General features: G+C 46.5%; 1 protein-coding gene across 1 annotated transcript; it reads left to right on the forward strand.

Moving 5' to 3' along the window:
* Positions 1-5,460: 5,460 nt before the first annotated feature.
* LYPD3 (LY6/PLAUR domain containing 3) lies at positions 5,461-21,437 on the forward strand. Its single transcript, XM_083514034.1, has 5 exons — positions 5,461-5,637; positions 14,611-14,742; positions 15,197-15,367; positions 16,190-16,330; positions 17,105-21,437. Exons 1-5 carry the CDS (start codon positions 5,574-5,576, stop codon positions 17,638-17,640), a joined length of 1,044 nt encoding a protein of 347 aa, XP_083370160.1. The 5' UTR covers positions 5,461-5,573; the 3' UTR covers positions 17,641-21,437.
* The last annotated feature ends 1,331 nt before the right edge of the window (positions 21,438-22,768 follow it).

The following is a 22,768-nucleotide window of genomic DNA, read 5'->3' on the forward strand; positions in this document are numbered from 1 at the left end:
TCCTCTGATCTGTCTTCTGTGCCCCACAACCCCTCCCCTTGGCCTGACTCTTCTTCCTCTGTGGCTTCCCTAGGGAGTTCCTTGGCTGAAGCTTCCCACCACTCCTTGTCACCCAGCCAGTCCCTGATAGTTGATGTGCCATTTCCATCATCCATGAAGCACTTGCAAGAGGCCAATGGCAGAGCCAGCCCATTTAAAGGGCCTGCAATCCCACACCTTCCCAAGATCCCACCTGGCCCCATGAGATGCAGAAGCCAGTAGGAGAATCACTCTCCCACCCCTGGCTATAGTGGCATCTTCACTGCCCCACAACCCACCTCCAGCTTGGAAATCCTTCAAAAAGGTCACCATAGCTGGGATTGGCCCATACAGGCAAAGGGTTGTAGTCCACTAAGTTCTACTCAGAGTAGACCTGTTGAAATTAAGGGACCCAAGTCAGACATGTCTATTAACTTCAATGGGCCTACTCTAAGTAGGAGTCTAAATTTGAAAACAACCCAGTATGATGTGTTGAGCAAGGTGTGCCTAGGGATGTCAGTGACTTCCCATTCCAATTGTAATCAGATCTATACAAGTTCAGCTTCTTCAACTTATCCAACAGTGTCAGGCATTTCCAGATTGCCACTGGATTATCACTGGACCCATATTTTCCACAATACTATACACTTATCTATAATTTTTGCTCCTTTCTATCCTTCTCTTTAAATAAGATCTAAACTGGACAGTTTAAGAGGAAATCTTCAAGCAGAGAATTGTCCTCTGAGAGTCCTTCAAAACAGACGACCTGCCTCTGTTAAGTAGGACATGAGATTAGCCTAGAAGTCAGCTTGAATGAGTCTAATTGGATATGCTGTCAGGGAAAAGTTCACAGGATTATAGCCTTGGCCCATTCTATCTCCCACACACCCACAACCCCAGAGGAACACATTGACACATGCAAGACAAACCAGTTCAGATTTAACTGCCAGCCAGGTAACTGCAGGGCCCGTAACAATAATAAAAAAGCCTCTCCCGCTGTTTTTCTTAAAGTGAATAATTTAAAGATAGGTTTATAATTACAACAGTACCTGTCTAGGCAGCTAGGATGTAAATTTCTTCCAGTTTACATCTTGGAATTCCCAAAACTGAGTTGTGGAATTGTTGGGAACACAGCTTCTTGTTGAGCAGGGGGTCAGAGTTACTGTACTTTGTCAACAGCCATGTGATAGGCTGAAATTCCACAGGTGCTCCTGTCCCAGGCATGGAATTGCAGTTTCACCTGTTGAATAGCTTCCTCTCCTGTGGAAGATCCTCTCCATAGGAAGATCCTCCCGGATCAGGCCAATAGCCAATCTAGTCTACTATCCTGTTCTTGCAGTACTACAGTAGCCTACCAAATGCATGTGGGGAACTTGCAAGAGCACTCTGCCTTCCCGGTAGGCAGAATAGCAACTAGTATTCAGAAGCATTCCTTCTGTAGAATTACTGCCTACAGCCAGAATGCGGCAGCTAGACTGGTGACTGGGAGTGGCCGCCAAGACCATATAACACCGTTCCTGGCTCCCAGTACGTTTCCAAGCACAATTCAAAATGTTGGTGTTGACCTTTAAAGCCCTAAACAGCCTCGGTCCAGTATACCTGAAGGAGCATCTCCACCCCCATCGTTCTGCTCAGACACTGAGGTCCAGCGCCAAGAGCCTTCTGGCAGTTCCCTCACTGCGAGAAGCAAAGCTACAGGGAACCAGGCAGAGGGCCTTCTCAGTAGTGGTGCCTGCCCTGTGGAACACCCTCCCATCAGATGACAAAGAGATAATCAACTACCTGACATTTAGAAGACTTCTGAAGGCAGCCCTGTCCAAGGAAGTTTTTAATATGTGACATTTTCCAATCTCTGTTGGAAGCCACCCAGAGTGGCTGGGGAGGCCCAGCCAGATGGGCAGGGTACAAATAATATATTATTATTATTATTATTATTATTATTATTATTATTATTATTATTATTATTATTATTAGCAACAGAGCATAGTCGTTATGGCGAGTAACTCTTGATAGCCATGAATTTGATAATTCCATGAATTTGTCCAATCCTCTTTTAAAGCCACCCAATGATGATTTTTAATGATATAAACAACACTGGTTGTTTATATCATTAAAAATGTGTTACAGTGGTACCTTGGTTCTCAAACGCCTTGTTACTCAAACAACTTGGAACCCAAACACTGCAAACCTGGAAATAAGTGTTCTGGTTTACAAACCTTTGTCGGAAGCCAAACATGCTCCGTTTTGAGTGTTACGCTTCTGATTTGAGGGCCACACTTCTGTTTTGAGGGCCACACTTCTGTTTTGAGGGCCACACTTCTGTTTTGAGGGCCACACTTCCGTTTTGAGTGTTACGCTGAGGTCTGCCTGTTTTTGCTATTTATTTTGGGTTTTTGTTTTTGTGGCTCTTTTTGTTTTGTTTTTGTGGCTGTGTGGAACCCAGTTCAGCTACAGATTGATTGATTGATTGATTGATTGATTGATTGATTGATTGATTGTCTGACTGCAGTACATTGTTTATTGCTTTCATTTTATGGATCAATGGTCTCATTAGATAGTAAAATTCATGTTAAATTGCTGCTTTAGGGGTTGTTTTTAAAAGTCTAGAACGGATTAATGCCAGGGGTCAGCAAACTTTTTCAGCAGGGGGCCAGTTCACTGTCCCTCAGACTTTGTGGGGGGCCAGACTATATTTTTTTTTTTGGGGGGGGGATGAACGAATTCCTATGCCCCACAAATAACCCAGAGATGCATTTTAAATAAAAGCACACATTCTACTCATGTAAAAACACGCTGATTCCCAGACCGTCCGCAGGCCAGATTTAGAAGGTGATTGGGCTGGATCCGGCCCCTGGGCCTTAGTTTGCCTACCCATGGATTAATCCATTTTGCATTACTTTCTATGGGAAAGTGCGCCTTGGTTTTGGAACGCTTTGGTTTTGGAATGGGCTTCCACACACACACACACACACACACACACACACACAGCCTTTGTCTAGAGCTCAAAAAGTAAGCCAGAAGTCCTGAGTCATCTTCTCATTTTCATTTTGTCCACCCAGTTCACCCATCACATCCAATTTCTCACACTAGATTGGCATGCATCACGTATGTTCAGCCAACCACATGGGGGAGTGCTGCGATGGTCTGTGTTTGCATGTGTTCTGGCATGTTCGGTATGTCACATGATGCTCCAAAGTCGTAGGTGGAGGCCAATGAATCAGGTTAGGTGCTCAATCAGATTAGGTGCTGAATCACAGTTCCTGACTGTGCTGAGTCACACGCAGTCAGCCCCATTCTTTCCATGATGCAGAATCATCCACACTAATCCTGGAGGTGGAGCAGGGACCACCTTAGCAACAAGGGACCACTCCTACACCTGAGTCACCTTGTTGCATTGTGGAGTTGCCAATTTTTCCTATGGTTTTTGCTGCACCTCTAAAAAACTGTTTCATTTACAGGCATTAGCAGAAGACAAACTTTTCTCTTTATACTACAAAAAGCTCCACTAGGCAGCTTCTGCAGATAAAGCTGTTCCTAAATCAGAACTATACCTTTCCAACATTATCTCCCTCCCTCCTTTTTATCACTTAAATTCAGAATGAGCAGGGGAGCAGCTGAGGAGAAGCTGTCACAGTTTCTAATTTGAGCCCAGAATGTCCTGCTTTTTCTTGGGACATCCCTATTTTCATCGGCGAAATGGTGGAGGGTATGGAGTTATGCAATCCCCAAGCCAAGGAGATAAGTAACTAGGCAGAAAACCAGGCAGAGGGCCTTCACAGTAGTGACACCCGCCCTGTGGAACACCCTCCCATCAGATGTCAAGGAAATAAACAACTATCTAACTTTTAGAAGACATCTGAAGGCAGTCCTGTTTAGGGAAGTTTTTAATGTTTGATGTTTTGTTGTGTTTTTAATATTCTGTTGGGAGCTGCTCAGATTGGCTGGAGAAACCTAGCCAGATGGGTGGGGTATATATAATAAAATAATAAAATAGTAATACAACCTTTAGAAGATATCTGAAGGCAGTTCTGTATAGGGAAGTATTTTTTCAATGTTTAATGTTTTATTATGTTTTTATATAGGTTGGATGCCACCCAGAGTTACTGGGGCAACTCAGTCAGATGGGCAGGGTATATCTATATCATCATCATCATTAAATAAGATATCCATATTTTCATCTGAGAAATGTTGGAGGGTATGCTATAGCTGAAATACCAGCTTCTGGAAGCTGCAGTGTGGAGTGAGTGTGTTTTTGTGCTCGAATCCTGCTTGCAAGTTGGCCACTGTGAGAACAGGATGCTGGACAAGACGGGCCATAGGCCTAATCCAGCAGGTTCTTATGTTCCTGTCAGAAGCCCCTGCCACAAATGGAAGTAGACTGTGATGGCCTGGGACTCGGGTTCGGATTCGGAGCCAGAGGAGTCTCAGTCCGCACTGAATCCTTTGCCCCAGGTGGCATCTGAACCTATTCTGGGGCCTGATTCTGAAGAGCTCCAGTCTGCACAGGTTCCCCTGCAACAAGCACCAGCTGGGCCACGTCAGGTGCCTGAGCTTGCCCTGGCTCCAGATGCGGGGATTACCTCATTGCCTCCAGCTGGGCAATCACTTACAGCTGCTCCACTACCAGTTGAGTCAGGGGAGGCTGAGGCGGCCTCTGGGTCTAGTAACCCACCAACATCTCCCAAGCTGCAGAGACTGAGGTCTGAGAGAAGGAGAGACCTGAGTACTCGCAGGAGGAGTGCTTGCCTTCGGGCAAGACATGGAGGTGCATCACCAGGGGATCAGGACCAGCCGTTACCCTGACAGAGATAAAAGGCTGCTGGACCCCGCCCCAGGTTGCGGGAGCAATGTTGCTGTTTGCCAGAACCTGCCTGTGATCCTGTGCCTGACCTTGCCTGGTTTCCTGCCTCGTGTCCTGCCTTGGCCTTGTCGGACTGACTCCTCGCGGAACCCTTGGATTCGGGACCGGACCTGGATCGCGTTACACGGGTTACCCCCGGGCCCAGCACACAGACCTTCCAACCACCCCCCTCTCCCAATGCTGTACCACTCAAGGAAACAGTGGAACTCCTTATCTGGGTAGCCTTACGACAGCATCTTCTGTAACCTCTGCAAGAGCGGTGCTTTCTCCAGGTCCCGCTCACTGCCCAGACTTGCCCACAATTATCTTCCCCTGCCTCGAAGCCCTGGGCTAACAGCATCAAAAGATATCCCACAACTGGCTCTTCAGGTTTCCCCGATGGAGACACCTTCCCAATAACCGGCCTTAAAATGCTGAGGAAGGGAAGTGATGGGCCCTGGGCTGGAGAGGAAACATGAAGAAAGGAGGGCGGAGGGCGGGGTGGAGTGGAGATGCTTTGGGCCATCATCGAAATACTGAGCAACGCAGCTTAGAGGAGGTGTGTCTCATGGGGGAGCCTGAGACGCCCCGCCCAAGCTGTCTGCTTATATTTAATGTCTTAGCTTCATCTTTCAGACATTGACGGCAGCAAGACGCACCCAGCACAGGTGGGGAAGATCTGAAACAAGGCCTGGAGGACTTACCGAGCAGAGCAATGGGCACTCACTTTCTGCTCCATGCATCTGTCTTTCTAGTGGCGGTGACATTCTTCATGAAAGGTAGGGGTGATAGAAGACTCATTCGTTTGGCTGTGACAACAGGATCATGCCAACATGGAACCCCATAGAATCTGGGGTGGGCCTGGATGGGTAGCAATGCTGTAGAATGGGGGGCCGGGGATGATGAAGTCAGGTAGGGTCTCTCTTGTAGGATCTGTGAAAAGTGTATCTGTTTCATCATGATCTCTGTGGAGGGAAATAGGAATTGAAAATATCAATAGCAGAGTGTCTGGCATGAGAAGGAGAAAGAGCCTATCGCCTGTATTATGGAAGATGCGATTGAGGGACATGAATGTGCATTGCCTGCATTTGTACGTCACATACGCCTATTTACATGCCTAAATCCTAGCAGAGGACTAAAGAAACCCTCCAGATTTCAGCTGAATAATCATATGACTCAGTTGATTCATTGATAAACACTGCATCAATAATATAAAAAGCCTGAGGGAATCAGGCCAATGGCCCATGTAGTCTAGCATCCTGGCCTCACAGTGGCCACCCAGATACTTGTGAGAAACTGGCAAGCAGAAACTGAGCAGTTGCCCCTCCAGTAGCTTCCTGAAACTGGTAATCAGAGGTGGCAGCTAATAGTAATCATGGTATAGCATGTAGTAATCATGGCAATCTAAAGATAAAGCACACCTTGTGTTTAGATAACGCATACATGCGACACTGAAAGCTTTATCTTAGGCGACACATTTCCTGTTTAGGAAGATAATGCCTCCAGTAATGGCGGGGGGGGGGTGCAGGGAAGCACAGATCTGGGACTTTTTTCAGAGCAGGAGTGATGATGGCACCTGTCACCTGAGTACCAGAGTAACCTAGGGACTTTCCTTGCTCCAACAAGTGAATGAGGCGATAACAAGGCTTTCAAATTGTTTGTGACAGATTAGCACAGAGGAAGTCAGAGAACGAGATTCAAACAGATATTTCTTTTTATTTTCTGTGGGGTTCTTAACTCGTGCTAGCAGTTTCATTGCTTTGAGCATGAGCTAAACACTTCATTGCAGCTGAATAGAGGTCTTTTGTGGACGCTTATTGTGTTTTACAAGTCAAACCTATGTGGTCTTACTCTGTGAAGACTATGCATAATAATCCACTGGACATTATGCTGTTGCTGTGTATGCAACATGCACACATGCATCTATACCAACCTATCTATCATGGATCAAGACCTGCATCAGGGAAGGACTGTGGCTTAGTGGGAGAGCATCTGTTTTGCATGCAGGAGGTTCCTGGGTTCATTTTATGGCATCTCCAAGTAGGTCTGGGAGAGAAAATCTGGAGGGATGCTGCCAGCCTGTGTGGACAATGCTGAGCTAGATGGACCAATGGTCCCACTCTGTATAAAGCTTCTCTGCTCCATTTTTTTACTCTGTCATGAAAACTTGATGAGAATAATAAGGTTGTTGCACTTCATCATTTAACACTACACCACTGAAGGACACACAAGATGGAGCTTGCAGCCCACAGCCACATTAACACAATTTACTTGTTAAAATAAAAGCATGTGGCCTTATGAACTGGGAGCACCTTTTTAACCTCTCAAAATGTTAGCCACCAATGCGTCTAACCAACTCACAGGAGAACTTGTATCCTTAATTATGGCTCTGGTCTGGGCCATAATTACCCTTGGCTAGTCTTATGCAACCTCTTCTTGATGTAGGAGAAGCTGTTGTCTGCTCTCAAGGATGGTATGTAAGTGGCTACTGAAGTTTGACTTGGTAGACCTGGGTTCAGATCTCTCCTAGCTCTTAAGCTTGTTGTGAGGCATTAGGCCAAGGGCAGGGAACCAGTCCCTTGCCCTCAAATGTTTTGGGACTCCCAGCTCCCATCAGCCTCAGCCATCTCAGTCAATCTCAGGGATGATGGGAGATAGAGTTCAACAACATCCACAAGTTCCTCGCCTTATCACAATTTCTCTGCCTAACCTACCTCACAGGGTTGCTGTGAGGATAAACTGGGAGGATTGCCTCATGTCTGTCACCATGAGCTTCTTAAAAGAAGGGTGGAACGTAAGGCTGGTAATTAAACAGCCCTGACCGAGGGCACAATATGGAGACGATTGGCTTAGGTTTCTTTTCCCAACCCATCACAAAGGCCCATCGGGGCTGGTTGTGAATCCATCCAAGGGTTTCATTTTATCCTCATCACATCTTTGGGAACGCCAAGAGGTGTGGCGAAAGCAGGAAGCTATGAAACAAGCGCAGACTTGTTCCAGTGTACGGTCTGAAGGCACCCAAGGCCACCACCTTGCTGGAACTATGCAGGTCTGCCTCTGGTCAGGGCCTGGATGGGAGCATAGCTGTCAACTTTTCCCCTTTCTTACGGGGAATCCTATTCAGAATAAGGAAATTTCCCTTTTAAAAAGGGAAACGTTGACAGCTATGGATAGGAGTCTGCCTCAGAAACAACATGTCTGCCACTTTGGCTTCCATGATGGAAGAATGGCAGGATACAAATGAAAGGGAGGAAATACGTGAGCTTATCAGGCTGGACCTAACAATCCTAAAAGGGCACTGAACATCTGTAGCATCCATCCATGTGTGAGGAGAATTTTACCACAAAACATCTGGAGGAGCGAAAGCCTGCCAAGATTCTCCTCACCTCATGGGCAGACAGCAGAAGCTACAGCTCCCAACATGGCTAAGTTAGGCTCTCCTCAACAGGGCAAGTGCAAGGCATTGCACTACCTCTGTCTCTGCCCTATTCCCCTCCTTTTCCTCTCCTCTCCTGATCCCTTCCCTGCTTTTGCCATCACAAAAGAACCAATGCTGGTTCTTCCCTCCCTCCGTGTCTTGCTTCAAGAAGGGCCATGGGGGTCCTTCCACAGTGTGAGGCATTCTGGGCAAGGTGGCTGGGAAACATTTTGTGCCCTTCCAATGTTTACATGGTACTTGAGGCTTTTCCCCCTCCCTATGTTTAAAGAGTGTTTATAGCGACCATTGAAAAAAACCACAATGGCAGCACAGACACTGGTGGAGGGTGGGGGCAGCAGTGCCCGGAAGTCAATGATGCAAGCAATTGGGAGGTCCTGGGGTGGGGTGCCAGTTCAGATACAGTGGTATGCTTCAGGTTCCAGACTCCGCTAACCCAGAAATAGTACCTCAGGTTAAGAACTTTGCTTCAGGATGTGAACAAAAATCGCGCGGTGTTGGTGTGGTGGCAGCGGGAGGCCCCATTAGCTAAAGTGGTACCTTAGGTTAAGAACAGTTTCAGGTTAAGAATGAAAATAAAAAAATTCCTTCCAGTAGTACCTTAAAGACCAACTAAGTTAGTTCTTGGTATGAGCTTTCGTGTGCATGCACACTTCTTCAGATACTTCTTTAAGTGTGCATGCACACGAAAGCTCATACCAAGAACTAACTTAGTTGGTCTTTAAGGTGCTACTGGAAGGAATTTTTTTATTTTGACTATGGCAGACCAACACGGCTACCTATCTGTAACAGGTTAAGAATGGATCTCCAGAACGAATTAAGTTCTTAACCCGAGGTACCACTGTACTTGCCACCCGAGGCAACTGTTGCAGCTTCCCTCATGAAAGGACCTGCCCTGCCCCTCAATAAGTTACAGCTTGGCCATTTGTATTGAGTGCCACACAGAGAGAGGCAGCTGAGGACAGCTTTCAGCTTAGGCCACTCATGGTTAAACCCAGCCTGTCCTCTTCTGTTTGGATGTCAAAGAGAAAAAGTCAAGGTCAAGAAGGAAGTCTATAATTACGCCTGTGGCCTGTTTGAATAGATTATTTGTAAATAAAAAATGAAAGCCGCATTTTTATTGACAGTTCCAGGGGTTTTTTCCCCAAGAGGCGGACTTGTAAAAGGAACCTTCCATGGGCCACACTGAGTTTGCATGTCTACAGACTCACTGTTGCCAGCTGCTGTGGCTTCTCTACCTCCTCACTGCTGCCAACTGTTTGCTTGCCAAGTAGAGCCAATGAGCCGCCAGGCAGTGGCAACTGCATCCCTTCTTCCTCACCCCTTGCTTGCTCTTGACCTCTGGGCCTGAGTGAGAGGCAGGTGACAAATCAGGTCACTATGGTGAGGAGGAGGAGGAGGAGGGAGTCCAGAAGCATTTTGCCAGTGGCCTTCCTGCTGCAATGTGGGTTCTCAGCAGCTGCCCAATCTCACTGGCATTAAATGGGGCCAAACATGTATTTATCTGTTGCATTTATACCCCACCTTTCCTCCAAGGAGCTCCAGGTAGCATACAGAGTTTTCTCCTCACAACAACCCTGTGGGGTAGGCTAGGGTGGGAGGGAGGGAGTGATTGGCCCAAGGTCACCCAGTGAACTTCATGGCTGAGTGGGGATTGGAACTCTGTTCTCTGAAGCCCCAGCACAACACTCTAACCACTTCTCTGCACTGGCTCTTCACTATCCATTACAAAGAAACCTGTCTGCATGCTCTCCCCGGGGGCTTCTTACCTGGTGTCTAATCTGACGAGTTTCAGGCGCCAGCCTAAGAGTTTTATTTGACTGGGCATTTAATGAGCAGAAAGTTTGGTGTTGCCATTTGAGGCTTTATTGACAGGGGTTGTGGTTTACTGATGCTAACTGTTTCTTCTCGCTCAATTTTTAATTTATTTATTTTTTTTACTAAGGGTCAATATCATTTGACTGATAGTTGATTTTGCTTGTTGTAAACAAAACCTGCTTCAGAAGGGGGAGATTTTGCAAGGAGAAGCAGTAAGGGGAGGAGTTGCTTAACCCACTCTTCCTCCAGCTCTTCTTCTTCCTCTCTTCCTCTTCTTCTTCTTCTTGTCCCCCCCTCAAAAAAAGGGTGTCCCCCAAAACTGGAAAGCTGCATGTTTAGCCTGGCTTTCAGAGAGAGAGGAAAACAGTGGCTTTTGCTCTCAGGGCTTAATTTGCCTCTGGGAGAATTACAGTGGTGGATTATTCAAGTCTCACTGGTATTATGCTTTGCAACACACACCCAGCTGCCCAGTAAACCAGGAGCTGGGGAATTTTTCCCAGCCCAACAGCCGCATTCCCTTCCAGGCAACCTTCTAGCCACATGCCAGGATGGGCGGGTCTGCAAGAAGCAGAAGTGGGCAGAGCAACAAATGATAATTTAACCTTTGGGCAGTGGACCAGTTTCTGTGGACGCTCTCAGCACATGCCTCTTTGTCCTCCATCCAGGCAACCAAAGAGTTCAAAGGCACCTTCTGGCCAGGCAAAAACACTAAAGGAGGATTCAAAGCCACAGCCAGTGAGGAGTGTCTCCTGAGGGGATAGGTGCAATTGGTTGGAGCTGTCAGTTTGGGAATGTGCCCCTTCAAAGACAAGCTACCCCATAGTCATACCCTCCAACATTTCTCCTATGATAATAGGGACATCCAATTCTTTTAGAAAAAAATAACTGAATACACACACACACACACACACACACACACACACACACACACACTATCAGATGTCTTCTAAAGGTTGGATCTCCTTGGTTCGAGGCTACTCATAACTCCATACCCTCCAACATTTTTCTGATAAAAATAGGGATGTCTTAAGGAAAAGCGGGACGTTCCAGGATCAAATTAGAAACCGGGGTGGCTTCTATAAATCTCAGGTTGTCCCTGGAAAATGGGGATACTTGGAAGGCCTGCATATTTCATATCCTTCCAGAAGGCCTGGAGTTTTGGAGGAGCAGCCGTGGATGCTATGGGGAGAACAGAGAGTGCAGTGGAACTTGTGACTGAAAGCTATCCGGGCAGGCCCTGGGGTGCTCTTACACAGCTGGGAGTGTCTCTATTAATATTAGCCCCACCCTAGGGTGGGGTCTTCTCAGAACCGGAGCAGACACGGCCCTGCAGGAAGAGGGATGGAGGAAAGACAAGGAAGAAGGAGCTGGGAGAAGGGAGTGGATAGGGAAGATGAGTGCAATGCAATGCAGGCAGGATCAATTTGCTGGTGGTCTTTGCAGGGTGGGCAGGAGCAGGCAGAGCCGAGACTGACAAAGGGGCAAAAGCACAGGAGAATGAGGCATAAAGTGAAATGACACTTTAAAAAAAACAACCTCAGATTTTAGGTTGAGGAAGTATGTACACAAAGGCAGCACAGTGACACACTTTTGCGGGCCTGAGCATGTGCCTGACCTGGCAGACTGCTGGCGCCACCCATGACGTGGAACCGAAATCTGCACTTTGCTCAGCTGCACATTCCTTGCCTGGTGTTAGCGCCCTGTCCAGAGAGAGGGGTGGGGGAGAGAAAAGGAAAGTCCACACAGGGCACAAAGGTCAGCACAGGCTTGGTTTGTTTATCGGCCATTTTCCTTTCCCAGGGAAGTTTTTAATGTGTGATATTTTAGTGTTTTTTGGTGTCTATTGAAGCCGCCCAGAGTGGCTGGGTAAACCCAGCCAGATGGGCGGGGTACAAATAATAAATTGTTTTTATAATATTATTATTCCCAGGGAACTGTTGTTCCGCCAAAAGGCTTAGGGCAGGGCAAGCTGACCTGGGGCCCTCCTAGTGCCCCAGTTCCCATCAGCCCCAGCCGTCAACTCAGTGGGCAGGGATGGGGGGAATCATAGTCCAAAACATCGGGATGACATTTGGCTACCTCTGAGCTAGCAGTATCAGAGAATCATCTAGGAGAATTCTCAACATGGTTGCAGCTTGATAAACAAACAGAGCTGTTATGCAGAAAATAATTCCCGATCTCTGTTTATTATCAGAGCCAATAAATTCAGTTTCCAGAGGCAGCTCATGAGAAGAAACCACAGAATAAACAAAAGAATGAGTACAATTTGTTATGCTGCCTCTTTATCATATTAGTGCATGTTTATCACTGCCCTAGCCCTCCCTGTGACACAGGGTGCTGCAGAAATCAAGTTGTTGTTGTTCCTCACATGAGGTAAAGCAAAGCAAAACAGTTACAAGGGCAACATGTCTGCTCACAGGTAAATCCCATTGAGTACAATGGGCCTTACCCCTGGGCCAGTGGGTATAGCAGGGAATACAGGAAATGTTGCTGGACTCCAACTCCCATCAGCCCCAGCCAGAATGGCCAATGATCAGGGATGATGGCAGGTGGAGTCCAGCAACATCTGGAAGGCCACAGGTTCCTCATCCCTGGAGTATTGGATTGTGCCTTCCAAGATATAAAAAGAACAAAAGCAGCACAGGTTGTCAAAACCCTCACCAACGAAACAAAATACTCTCTCAGAGAATAAGATATTTAAAACCATCTGCAAATCATGCTGGATGAGAGTCTCTATGATAAAAAAAATCCATTAAGATTATTGTCAGTCCCCCTTTGACCGTGTGTGGGATGGCCTCCCTATTACTGTCACGGGAATTTGCCTGCTGGGAGAGACTCAAGCTAGTTTATTTGTTCCATGAAGTGGTAAGATGTTCCCTGCCCTGTACCACTTCAGACTGCAGAGGGCAGTGTAGTATGCTGACGTTTGCAAGTTTGAAATCGACTCTTCCAGCACACAGAAAACAGGCGTCAGGGAGAAAGGTTCAGGCTGGTGCCTTTTGGACACATTGCGACCCAGTTGCAGCAACAATGAAGTCCTGTTCCACCATGTGTGCATGTTCTAAGATGGCAGAGTTTCACAGAGGACTGTGCTGTATGCTTCCCCCACCACCACCACCAAATACTTTGTATCTGCTCCAGATGCTCCTTCAATCATTTGTATCGGTGTCCAATTCTGTTTGGTATTAAAACAGGAACAGATTGATTAATTATACACTTGGAGCTGTACTTTCCTCACTTCTTTATTACACAGAACTAATAAATAATAAATAATATTAGGCAGTGGCGTAGCGTGGGTTGTCAGCACCCGGGGCAAGGCAAGTAATTTGCGCCCCCTAACCCGTGGATTTGCACCCCCTAACCTGTGGATTTGCGCCCCCTAACCCCCAGGTGTTGCGCCCGGTGCGGCCGGCCCCCCCTGCACCCCCCCACGCTACGCCACTGATATTAGGGACAGTGGGTGGCACTGTGGTCTAAACCACAGAGCCTAGGGATTGCTGATCAGAAGGTCGCTGGTTCGAATCCCTGTGACGGGGTGAGCTCTCGTTGTTCAGTCCCAGCTCCTGCCCACCTAGCAGGTCTAAAGCATGTCAAAGTGCAAGTAGATAAATAGGTACCGCTCCGGCGGGAAGGTAAACTGTGTTTCCGTGCACTGCTCTGGTTCGCCAGAAGTGGCTTAGTCATGCTTGGCCACATGACCCGGAAGCTGTCTGCAGACAAACGCCGGCTCCCTTGGCCTATAGAGCAAGATGAGCGCGCAACGCCAGAGTTGTTCATGACTGGACCTAAGGGTCAGGGGTACCTTTACCTAATAAATAATATTGCTAAAGTACATAGTACGTCTTACAACTTACAACGTTTTGGGAGTACTTGAGTTTTATAGCTAGCCATATATCTGATCTGTTTCAGAGTTTCTTGCCAAATGTCTTCCGGCAGAACATATGAAAGTTGTCAGATGTCAGCGTAAAGGGTCCCGCTCTTTTAACACCAGTCATTCTGCAAATTATAAAAACATGTTTTTGTAGTGTGGGAAACTGATACCAACAGAGCTGGAGGTGTGTTTTTTAATATAAAAAAATTAAGCATTACATTGGCCAAAGGAGGGATCGTTTTGTGTTTTTGCAATGTTATCTCACAACCATCTCTTTCATCAAACATCATTTCTTAAGAAATGCTTGATATCAATTATTTTTGTTGTTGTGGGGCAGTAATGCCTCTGAATACAACTTGCTGGAAACCATAGGAGAAGGAGAGTGCTGTGTTTCTTGGGTCCTGCATGTGGTAGGCCACTGTGAAAACAGGGTGCTGGAGTTGATGAGCCAATGACTTGGCCCAATCTTGTTTTCCATTGAGAAAATCAAATGACACCTTTTTTTCTTTTTCTTTTTTGGCTTGGTAATCCTCTCAGTCTAAGAGACATACTAGTTCTGCTACAGGAGAATCGTAAATCTACTTTTCTTTTTGTGCATCTTCCCCCTCCCTGCCCTCTCCTTTACAGATGCCCTGGCACTGGAGTGCCACAGCTGCGTCGACTTGGGCGATGGTGGATGCAATGCAGAGAATATGAAGAAAGTGGAGTGCCCGGCATCTACCCACGTCTGCGTGGAGACGGTGGCAGCTGTGGAATGGAGTGAGTAGGCAGCCCGTCATCTTCAGTCTCTAAACCAGGGTCGGGGAAATTTGTGACCTTCCTGCTGTTGGACTTCAGATCCCATCAACCCCAACAGCATGGCGATGGTCAAGGATGATATCTCTATCTTCCACAAAAGGAGAAGCGCCAGAAAAGTTCTGCACTCCAGTCCCTTTCCTCTGTTCCAAGTTGGACAGGAGGTGCTGGTTGTAATTGCTCCATGCTCAAAGGAACCGAGCTATTTCACACCTTCCAGGGAGAAGCTGTTGGAGTGAAATGTGAACTACTAACTACTGGCTCAGATTTGAGTAATTGGTTCAGCTGGACACCCAAGGTTGCAGAGTCCTGCCTTTTGCTCTCTTGAAATGTGCAGTTTAGCCCTCTGAGTAGATCAGCCTTTGGGAAGTGCCTCTTAGTTGTCTCCCTGTGTAACCTCTGCTTGTCCCGTTTGCAGGCCATGGGAAGTTCTCGGTTGGCGAAAAAGGCTGTGGGTTGGGCATGCCAGGTACCAACGACAAAGCAGTAGATGTGCACGGCATTCTGGCCTTCTCTCAGCTGCACCAGTGCAACAGCAGCCACTGCAACACCAAACTGGACATCAAAAACCTGGAGCTGGAACCCATCGGTGAGAATCTGAGCCCCATGCAGGAATGAAGGTCCTCCTTTGGATGAGAAATGGAGCTTATACCTTCTCATCCTGTTGGGACAAGGAGTTGAGTCAGAATACTGTTGTGAGTTTGGGGAGGGGAGGTTAGGCAGTGGCGTAGGAAGGGAGGTGTGGTGGATGCGGACCGCCCTGGGTGTCATCACTGAGGGGGTGACAAAATGGCTATGAGCTATGTGAGTCTGTGGCATTTTTAGCTGTCAGGTTAATTCAGAGAAGCAGTCAGCCCAAAATGAATGCAGAACAGAACAACAAACTATATTGCTGGAATCAAGAGCAAAGACACTAGGTGCCACACCACAGGGGGCAGCATTTATTGTGGGGCCTGCAGCATGCCCAAGCCACGGATCTCTCCTGGGAGTGACACAGTGGCTCGGGCACCTGCAGGCTCCATGCTTGCATCCACTCACCTCCTCTCCCTCAGCCACCCTGCAGCTGGGGGGGGGGGCGGGCAGTGGCGAGGCTCGATGCAGTGTGCCCTGCCTCGGCTCACCCCACCCAATGGGTGGCTTGCCCCGCCCCCGGGCAGAGGGCACATGCAACACTATGGGCACCTGAGCGGCTAACTACACCGCTGGGGTTAGGCTGTATGCCTGATTCCTGATTCCTGGATCCAGCAAGGATTCAATTGTTGGAATAGCTAGGCCAGCGCTGGCTGGAGCAGATGGGAGTTGTAGTCCCAGGTTGGCAAAGTTTGATTTACAGTATGCAGCCAGGTGTTTCATCCATGCTAGTGCCTGTTGCTTTTAAAATATATGTATATGCATCCTTGGTTGCTTCTAGGTAACGAGAGTGCCAGGGTTGCGAATGGCGTGGAATGTTACAGCTGTTACGGCAATGAGTGTTCACTGGACAACTCTACCACAGTCAAATGTTATGACTCTTTCCGGGGCTGTTTCCATGGAAATGTCACAATGAAAGCAGGTAAGGGTTCCGTCGGGGATCTAATCTAGCTATCATTGAATCTGGGTCCTTTGTGCATTTGCATGGGCCTGGTGAAATTTGGCAGGTCAGATGCTGGAGCTTTGATCGATCAATCTCTTTGTGACAGTCAAGGACCAGCAGTATTCAAAAATGAAACTATAAAAATAGTACCTAACAAAACAAAACGGGACCATAACAATACAATTACTAGGAACTGCATCATGTAATAGAACACTAGGCATCAAAAGCAAAATTATGACTTTGCTAGAATTAGTCCCTGGCAAGTTTTACATGCAGCCGTACAATATCTAGTCACCCTGGAAGGAGTGGGTGCATTATTCCTATCTGAAATGAGTTTTTAAAAAGGGATAAAATGCATCCAGTAGCCTGGGAGTTTCTGTAAGAGGGTTTCCATAAAACTCTCAAGTGCTGGAGTTTCTTACCTGTAAGCAATCTTCTTGATTTTGCTGGTTTAAGGGGTATGTTGTACCCCAGAGCAAGGGAGGACTTGACTGATGCCTCTTGTTTTGGGGGTGAGAAAAAAACACTGGAGTGAGAGGGTCAGACCTCATGATGTGTTTGACACTGAACTGGATAGATTTGGGCTGAATCAAGCATGTGCAAAAGAAATCAGTTACCCCTCTTCATGCTGCCATTATTTTTATTTATTTATTGAGGTTCTATGCCACCCTTCATCTAAGGAAAACAGGGTGGTTTACAATATTAAAAAAACTCCCAAAATGAATAACATAGTAACATAGCAATCTTTTCCAGGCAACTTCTCACTGACCAGGCCCCTCAAGGGCTGTGTCCAAGATGAGGACTGCACCAAGGTCACGAAAGGTAGCCCAGCTATCACCGTCATGGGTTCCTGTTGCTCTGGAAGCCTCTGCAATGTCGACCTCTCCAACAAAACTTACTTCGCTCCCAAGATCCCACGACTTGCAGTCATGCCCGGGCAAGGTACCAACGCCACTGTGGCTGCCACCACTGCCACCACCACCACAACAACTTCCACACGCACTCACAACAGTGCGCCAGCCCCTTCCACGGTCGGCAAGCCAATCCGTTCCGTTGCTGTGAGCCCACCTTCAAGTAGTCATGACGACCATGATCATGACCACGACGATGACCATGACCACGACCACGACCATGATCATGACCACAGTGAGAGCCCAGTGAGAGATGGGAACAGAGACACTGCTGTGAAAGTTGAAGGGCGTCAGAGCCAACATCCTACAAAGGGGGATGCTGCAGGCTTGGGGGGGTCAGTCTTCCTGTCCTTGTTGCTGGTTGGGTTGCTCCTTTGAATGAAAGGAGAAGAGATGGTGTTCAACCTCCTTCCTTTCCCCCTTGCTGTTTCAGTCCTGCCCAAATACATTTGGCCCTTGTCTTTTCATACAACTTCCCCCACTCGAATTAGGCTTCTGCCTACACATGCTTTGAAACCACCAGTTTTGCAGTTCACATGATAAATGCTCTTGCATAACACACTTTGCTTATTGGAAGCATGCCCTTATTTGCACACTTCTCCTTCGTATTTTTTTTAACCTTGCTTTCCTGGCAGACGCCTTGTAGCACATGACTTGGGGTAGCTGGAACTTGCAGCCATTTTACAAGGCAAAGTTCTTCTGTGTTATGCTTAATGTGTATCCTAAGACAGTTCTGCACTCAGAAAGCAAAGTCGAGTTCCATTTGTGTGCGAGCCTTTTCGCGGGCTCATGACATTGTGTTTGGTGCCAATACAATGGAAGCCATTTTGTACCCATCTTTCTCGATGGTGTTTACCTTGAGTCATTCTTTAGCTCACCAAATAAGTTTTCTCTCATGGTCAAGGGGCACTGCTCTCTCCTATGCTCCACCTGTATCAGTCTACAGTATCAGATTGTTTTCAGAGGGCTGTATTATCTCATATGGGCTTTGGGGGCTGACAGAGGGCTGCTAAGCTGGCCTCCAGTGTCCAGACAAATGCAAGTCTTAAGGCAAGATAGTCTGATGGACTGCCAGATTTCCTTGGAATCCATGAAGATAATTTGCCTTTTCCAGAGTGTGATATGAATAGATCCTGGAGGTCTATATATAACCATTCTAGGGCTGGGCGATATATCAATATATAATCCAAAACTGGCTTGAAGTCCATATCATGATATCAGCTTCATAGTTTTTGATCTGGCAATATATTGCAAATCATGGTGTGTGGGGGTGTGTGGGTGTGTGTTATGCAAAAATCGCAATGGGGGGGAAACCGTGAAGCCAGCCAATGCCTCTACATAGCTCCCTCCTTATTTCAGACATTGGGATATATCCGTATATCGCAATGTCTACTTGGTGATGTATTGCAATGTTGAAAACCAGATATCGCCCAGCCCTAAACCATGATGAACTCTTCCAACTTTTAGCGTTTGAGCATCAGTTGGGCTAGGAACCAGCCAGAGTGACTGCTTCCTTCCTCTCCCAATTCTGTGCATTGCTGAGTAACAGTGCATCCCCATTCACTCTCATGCATATGTTCTCCCTATCTCTAGTGAAGGCCACCAACTTGGATGGCTTCAAAAGAGAATTGGACAACTTCATGGAGGGTAAGGTAATGTTCTGCCTCCAGTGTTGGCCACTGTGAGAATAGGGTGCTGGAGCAGATGGACCTTTAGCCTGATCCTGCAGGGCTCTTCTTATATTCAGCTAGATGCTATGGAAATCTTTCATAGTAGCAGTAATAATTTAGATCAAAGGGCCACTGTTTCCATTTCCTTTCCCTCCCAGTATTTTATCTTTTTAGCATTTGACAGAGGTCAGAAAAAAATATGTTTTGGGTTAACAACAAAAACACAAAGCTATGAAAAAGACTGAGCAGTTGATATGGGACCCAGCGATTTAGCTATTATTATTATTAATGCTGGATTTCAAAATCTGCAATCCTGGATGCAGAGAGGATTGAGTCCAGTTTAGGGCTGAAACAATAAAGCTGCCTTTGCCAACTTGGTGCCCTCTAGATGTTTGGGGTAGAAATTCCCATGAGCCTCAGCCAGCACATGTAATCCAAGCTGAAGGGCAACAAGTTGTCAAAGGTTGAGATAAATAAATGGCAAGATTTCAAAATGAGGAGCTCTTTCCCTTGGGGGTTTGATCCTGAAATATGACAAGTTCACAAATCATAATCTGAAATATATTGAGTTCAGCTTTTCACCTGTTCAAGGGAAACTTTCCTGACTGGTTCAATTAATGACGCTAATCTAAATTTTGCTAAAGTGAAGTCAGGTGCTGTCAAATACTGACAGCCACCGAATTGAGTGCTGCTGCTACTTGTGTGGATATAAATTGAAATGATGATGATAAAAATGCAGAATTTTCAGAAACTCATACTATTAAATATTTTCACATGCAGAGAATATACATCATCTTTGGGGCAAGATTCCTGCATTGCAGGGGGTGGAGTTGATGACTCTTGGCGTCTAGTCCAACTCAAGGATTTTATGATTTGCAGAGGGTCATTGTGAGGTGCTGAGGGGGAAAGTCCATTTAACTCCAGTTGTTGTTGGATTCAAACATGAACCAACAAAAAACACATTTAAACCCAGACCAAGTCAGTGCGGCACCAGATCAACGGATCAGACCATCAGTTGCATTTGGAGAAGATTCAGATAGTTGCCTCACCCCCAACCTCACCTCACTCACATACACGTTCAGTAGTCCTAAATTGTCTCTGCTAAAATGTTTGAGGCTCTCTTCCGGAACACTGTTTTATGCCATATTCTCATGGGAAACATATCAGATTTCCAGCAGTTCTTTAAAATGTAGCCAGTTTCATAGCTATAAGTCAGGGATGGGGGGACCTGTGACCTTCCAGATGTGGTGGAGCTCCAACTCCCATCAGCCTCAGCCAGCATGGCTGGTGGTCAGTGATGGTGGGTGTTGTAGTCCACCAACATCTGGACAGCCAAACGCTACCCAGCCCTGCTCCAAGTGGTAGGAAAGGTTGCTGCTCCTTTCTCCCACATGTAGAAAGCTTTTTAATTTTTTGTGGTGTTTTTTAATATATATAAATATTATTGCAAGTCTCACATTGTGTATTTGAAGGGTAGATTATAAACATAAATAGTAAATAGATAAATGCAGAGTAAGCCCATTAAGGGTGGTAGACCACACCCTCCAACATTTCATCAATGAAGACAGGGATGTCCTATTCCATAATAATAATTTTACTATTTATATCCCAACCATTAGACTGGGTTGCTCCAGCCACTCTGGGCAGCTTCCAACATATATAAAAACATAATCAAACATTAAACTTAAAAAAAGGACCTCCCCTATATAGGGCTGCCTTCAGATGGCTCGGGGGGGGGGCAGATAACATCATACCTTCCAAAATTTCTCTGATGAAAATAGGGAAACATGGGACCTTCTGGGATCAAATCAGAAACTGGGATGGCTTCTGTAAATGCAGGATTGTCCCTGGAAAACAGGAACAATTGGAGGGTCTGGACTGGAAGGAATGTAGGCACACGGCACATCAGAAAGTTCTCTCAAGAAAACACCACAGAAATGGAAGAGAGAGGCACCAAACTGGGGCCAGGCAAGACACACAAGATGGTGGGAAAGCTGTGACTTTTGGACACTAGTTCCCATCAGCCCCAGCCAACATGGCCAATGCTCAAGGGTGATGGGAATTGGAGTCGAACAACAGCTGGAGGTCCAGAGGTTTCCCACTCCTACTGTTCTGTTTGCTATAAAGCCCTCAGACTCTTAAGATAACTTTCCTAAGGACCCCCAAGCTGCCTCTTCAAAAAGGGCTGCTCACATCCAAGAGAAATATTGTACTGAAGAAGTATTTTAACCATAAGCTCCTGGACGATACTTTTTAAATAATGCTTTCAGCAGGTCATATCCGCCACTTGTTGAATCTCTCTGACAACCCTTTGCTGTGTAACACAGTCCTTCCTGATCTCAGTTTCTTGGGATCCTCAGGGATCTAGACATGTAAATGAATCAGCAGCTTGTCTTCTATTGCAATTAGTTTCTGATTCCTCTCTTGTCAAGGTTGGGAATATCAAGGGAAGCATGAGCTGGAGAAGGTGGAACAAATAAAGATATTGCACTTTGGCTAATGAAAGTCTGCAGTCTACCATTTTTTAAAAAAATAAAAAAATTAAATGTGTGGGGAGCTGGGAGACCCATATGAAGCTACAAGGAAGGGCTGCCCACTTGTGGCAGGCTGAAGGCAGGTCAGGTTGAGGGAGCAATTTTGGAAGGGAGCTGGGTAGAATCAACATCAGACTTCAAGGAAGGCCTGCGCAGGCCACGGGGTGCTCACCTGTGCCCTAAAAAGTTGTTTTCACATGATGGGCTGGTGAAATGATGTTGAGAAGCTTGTTTGTATTGTTCCATGCACCCCAATCTCTGAGTGGTTAGAGACTCCAGGGGGGACCAGAACAAACCCAGGGTTTCCATGGAAAGAAGGTCCATGGAGACTGTGATGCTTTTATACATACATACATACATACATACATACATACATACATACATACAGCCTGAGCATAGAATAGAGGGGAATCACAGTAGATCTTGGCTCCCCATGACTATACATTCCCAAGGAGATCTCCAAGCCACAACTGTGGGTCCAGGACTGAGGAAGACAAGCTTATGTGTCTCCAGCTTCCAAAAACAGCCCAAACTCTCTCACACTGCCTCCCATCCTATTGTTCTCCATCCTAGGACGATGTGACAGGTGAGGTGGGAAAAGGCCCAGCCATTTGTCTCTATGGCAACAGGGCAACGCTTTTGGTCATGTAAATGGTGGTACTTAACTAGCTAGCTAGGGCCTTTATCTTACAGCTGGTTGGACTGGTTCAGTAGGTTTCCTCATAGATTCTAAACTCGCAGATACATGATCACAGGTTTGGAAGAAACCCATGGGAAGAACCCCACCCAGAAATCTTATAACAATGTTATATGTCTTACCTGACCTCTATGCTGTCAAGGACAGTATACACACTCATTTTATATTGTAAGAGAGGTTAGGGTGATTGACAGAGAGAAGCCCAAGATATTATTATTACAGTGGTACCTCGGGTTACATACGCTTCAGGTTACATACGCTTCAGGTTACAGACTCTGCTAACCCAGAAATATTACCTCGGGTTAAGAACTTTGCTTCAGGATGAGAACAGAAATCGTGCAGTGGTGGCGCAGCGGCAGCAGGAGGCCCCATTAACTAAAGTGGTGCTTCAGGTTAAGAACAGTTTCAGGTTAAGAACGGACCTCCAGAACGAATTAAGTTCTTAACCCGAGGTACCACTGTATTATTATTGCCTTATTGGGAATTTGAATCTCGATTTCTGTGGTCATAGTCAGATACTCTAACCACGACACCACATTGGCTCAAAAGCTTATCAGGAACAGCCCAGTAAGAGGATCAGTGCTGGTGGGAAGTCACCTCTGAAA

Source organism: Podarcis liolepis, assembly GCF_965112155.1.
Source record: "Podarcis liolepis genome assembly, chromosome: 7".
Lineage (NCBI taxonomy): Eukaryota > Metazoa > Chordata > Lepidosauria > Squamata > Lacertidae > Podarcis > Podarcis liolepis.